The 1,980-nt window shown below is 70.2% G+C and overlaps 1 protein-coding gene across 2 annotated transcripts in view; it reads right to left on the bottom strand.

Moving 5' to 3' along the window:
• The window catches only part of DGKQ (diacylglycerol kinase theta), a 16,641-nt gene extending 15,082 nt beyond the window's left edge, over positions 1-1,559 (bottom strand). For both annotated transcript variants that reach the window (XR_004679327.1, XM_035005509.1), the window contains exon 1: positions 1,164-1,559. Coding sequence is in view for 1 of the 2 variants with exons in the window: in XM_035005509.1 (XP_034861400.1) it covers positions 1,164-1,449 (286 nt within the window). In the remaining variant the exon portion in view is untranslated. The remainder of the gene's footprint in view (positions 1-1,163) is intronic.
• Positions 1,560-1,980: the final 421 nt, after the last annotated feature.

Below are 1,980 nucleotides of genomic sequence, written 5' to 3'. Positions count from 1 at the left end.
CTGCCTTCACCACCCCTCACCTGTGCGGGGATCCTGGGTCCAGCCTCAGACCTGGAGCCCTGCCTTCACCACCCCTCACCTGTGCGGGGATCCTGGGTCCAGCCTCAGACCTGGAGCCTTGCCTTCACCACCTCTCACCTGTGCGGGGATCCTGGGTCTAGCCTCAGGCCTAAAGCTGACTCAGCCTGCACAAGCACTTCTCCCTGCTCAGGTGAGCCTCTTGGCATGGGAGGCGGTAAGAAAGGGCAGTGTTTCTGATATGAGAGAATCTAGGGGTGACTCCCCCCAGGCCACCTGGTGCAGCACTAGGGAGTCAGATCAAGCATGCCATTTTTTTTTTGGCAGAAGGCATCCTGCATGAAGGGCCCAGCCTCCTCCACCCAGACCTGGTCAAGCCTTCTCTGTGAACTTTGGCGTTAAGTGGTCCCTCTGTCCCCAGAGACAAAAGCCTGTCTCCCCAAGTGGAAAAAAGGCTCCCCACATGCCACCTTCCACATCCCTGGGCAGCTCTGGTCCCCAGGGCCCACCCACCTGTCCTGCCAGAGGGAGCAGACTACAAGAGAGCAGACCTTGGAAGCCTGCACCCTCGATGTCCAATGAGCCAGAGGAGGCAAGGCCTCCCCGCCCGGCCAGCCAGCTTGGCAGCTAGTTGGGAGCCCTGTTGGGGCACGCCGCACTTGGCCCTGTGGGCAGCAGTGTGCATGCAGGGCAAAAAAGGCCCAGCACTAGGGTACAGGAACCAGTGGCCCAGACCAGCCCTGCCTGACCACACTGCTGCCCCTTGCTGCCCCAGCTGCTGGACTGAGGAGCCCAGACAAGGACCACCTGCTCAGGGTGGGCTGGACTCATCCCCCAGTCACTGCACCTGCCCCACGCCGCCCACAGTGCTCTTCCGCCATTGAATCCCAACCCCAGTGAGGGAGCACAGGGAGCAGTTTTTTCCTGCGGCCCACAGTCCCGGGGGAAGCCACCTGGTGCCCCCAAGCCCCTGGAAGAGCCAGTCCTTATCACCTCCCTGGAGAGGGTCCGAGGCCAGCACACTCCTGCCCCGTGGGGCAGGCCGTTCTGTCCTGAGGAGGCCATTGCTGGGAGTGCAGAGGTCAGAGGTGAGGAGCCCATTCTGGGCCAGGGGCTGGGTCTGTGATGGGGTCGCGGGCGCTCACCGTCGCACAGGAAGCCGGCCAACCCCCAGATGAAGTCGGAGCAGAGGTGGCAGAAGGTGGGCTTGGTGAGCGTCACCTTCCGGAAGCTGTGGCCAGACGCGGCGGGGCCTGGGGGCCTGGCGCCCGCCCGCTCCGGACCAGACCCCGGGCCCGGCCCCGGCCCCGGCCCCGGCCCCGGCCGCGCGCGGCCTCTGCCGCCTAGCTCGGGGCTGGAGGCCGGGCTGCCCGGGCGCGGCGAGCTACCGCCGAGCCAGGCACGGGCCCGGGGCTCGGCCGCCGCCGCCATCCCTGCCCGGGCGGCCCGAGCCCCGGCGGCGGGCGAGAGCCGGGTCCGCGCTGCGGGCGAGAGGGACCTCCGCCTCCCCGGCGACCCCGCGGTCCGCGCCGGGCTTCCGACTGCGCCCGCCGCCACTGCGCAGGCGCGCGCTCGGGGGCGGGGGCCGAGCAGCCGGGGGGCGGGGCCCGGGCGGGGCCTTCTGGGGCGGGGCTTGGAGGGGCGGGGCCTGGGGCGGGGCGGAGGTGGGAGGCCGGTGGGCAGGCCTGCGGAGCCGGGGTCCGAGCCCGGGCCGAGGCGGGTGCCGCCTGGGGAGGTCTGGAGGGCAGGGGGGTGGGTCTGGCGTCCGGCCGACAGCCTGCGCCGGGAATCAGGACCGGGCTCCCCGCACGCAGCTTCCCGCCGACGCCGGCGCAAGGCGCTTGCACCTGCGGCGCCCAGACCCGCGCCTGCGCAGACGGACACCTCCCACGCGACACGCCGATCCCGCGGGTGGTTCGTGGTTGCGCGGGGAGGCCCTGCGAGCATGCGGCACATCCCAGG

This window comes from Mirounga leonina, unplaced genomic scaffold (assembly GCF_011800145.1).
Source record: "Mirounga leonina isolate KUSES-001 unplaced genomic scaffold, KU_Mleo_1.0 Mir_129, whole genome shotgun sequence".
NCBI lineage: Eukaryota > Metazoa > Chordata > Mammalia > Carnivora > Phocidae > Mirounga > Mirounga leonina.
This window is presented reverse-complemented; position numbering and strand designations above follow the sequence as displayed.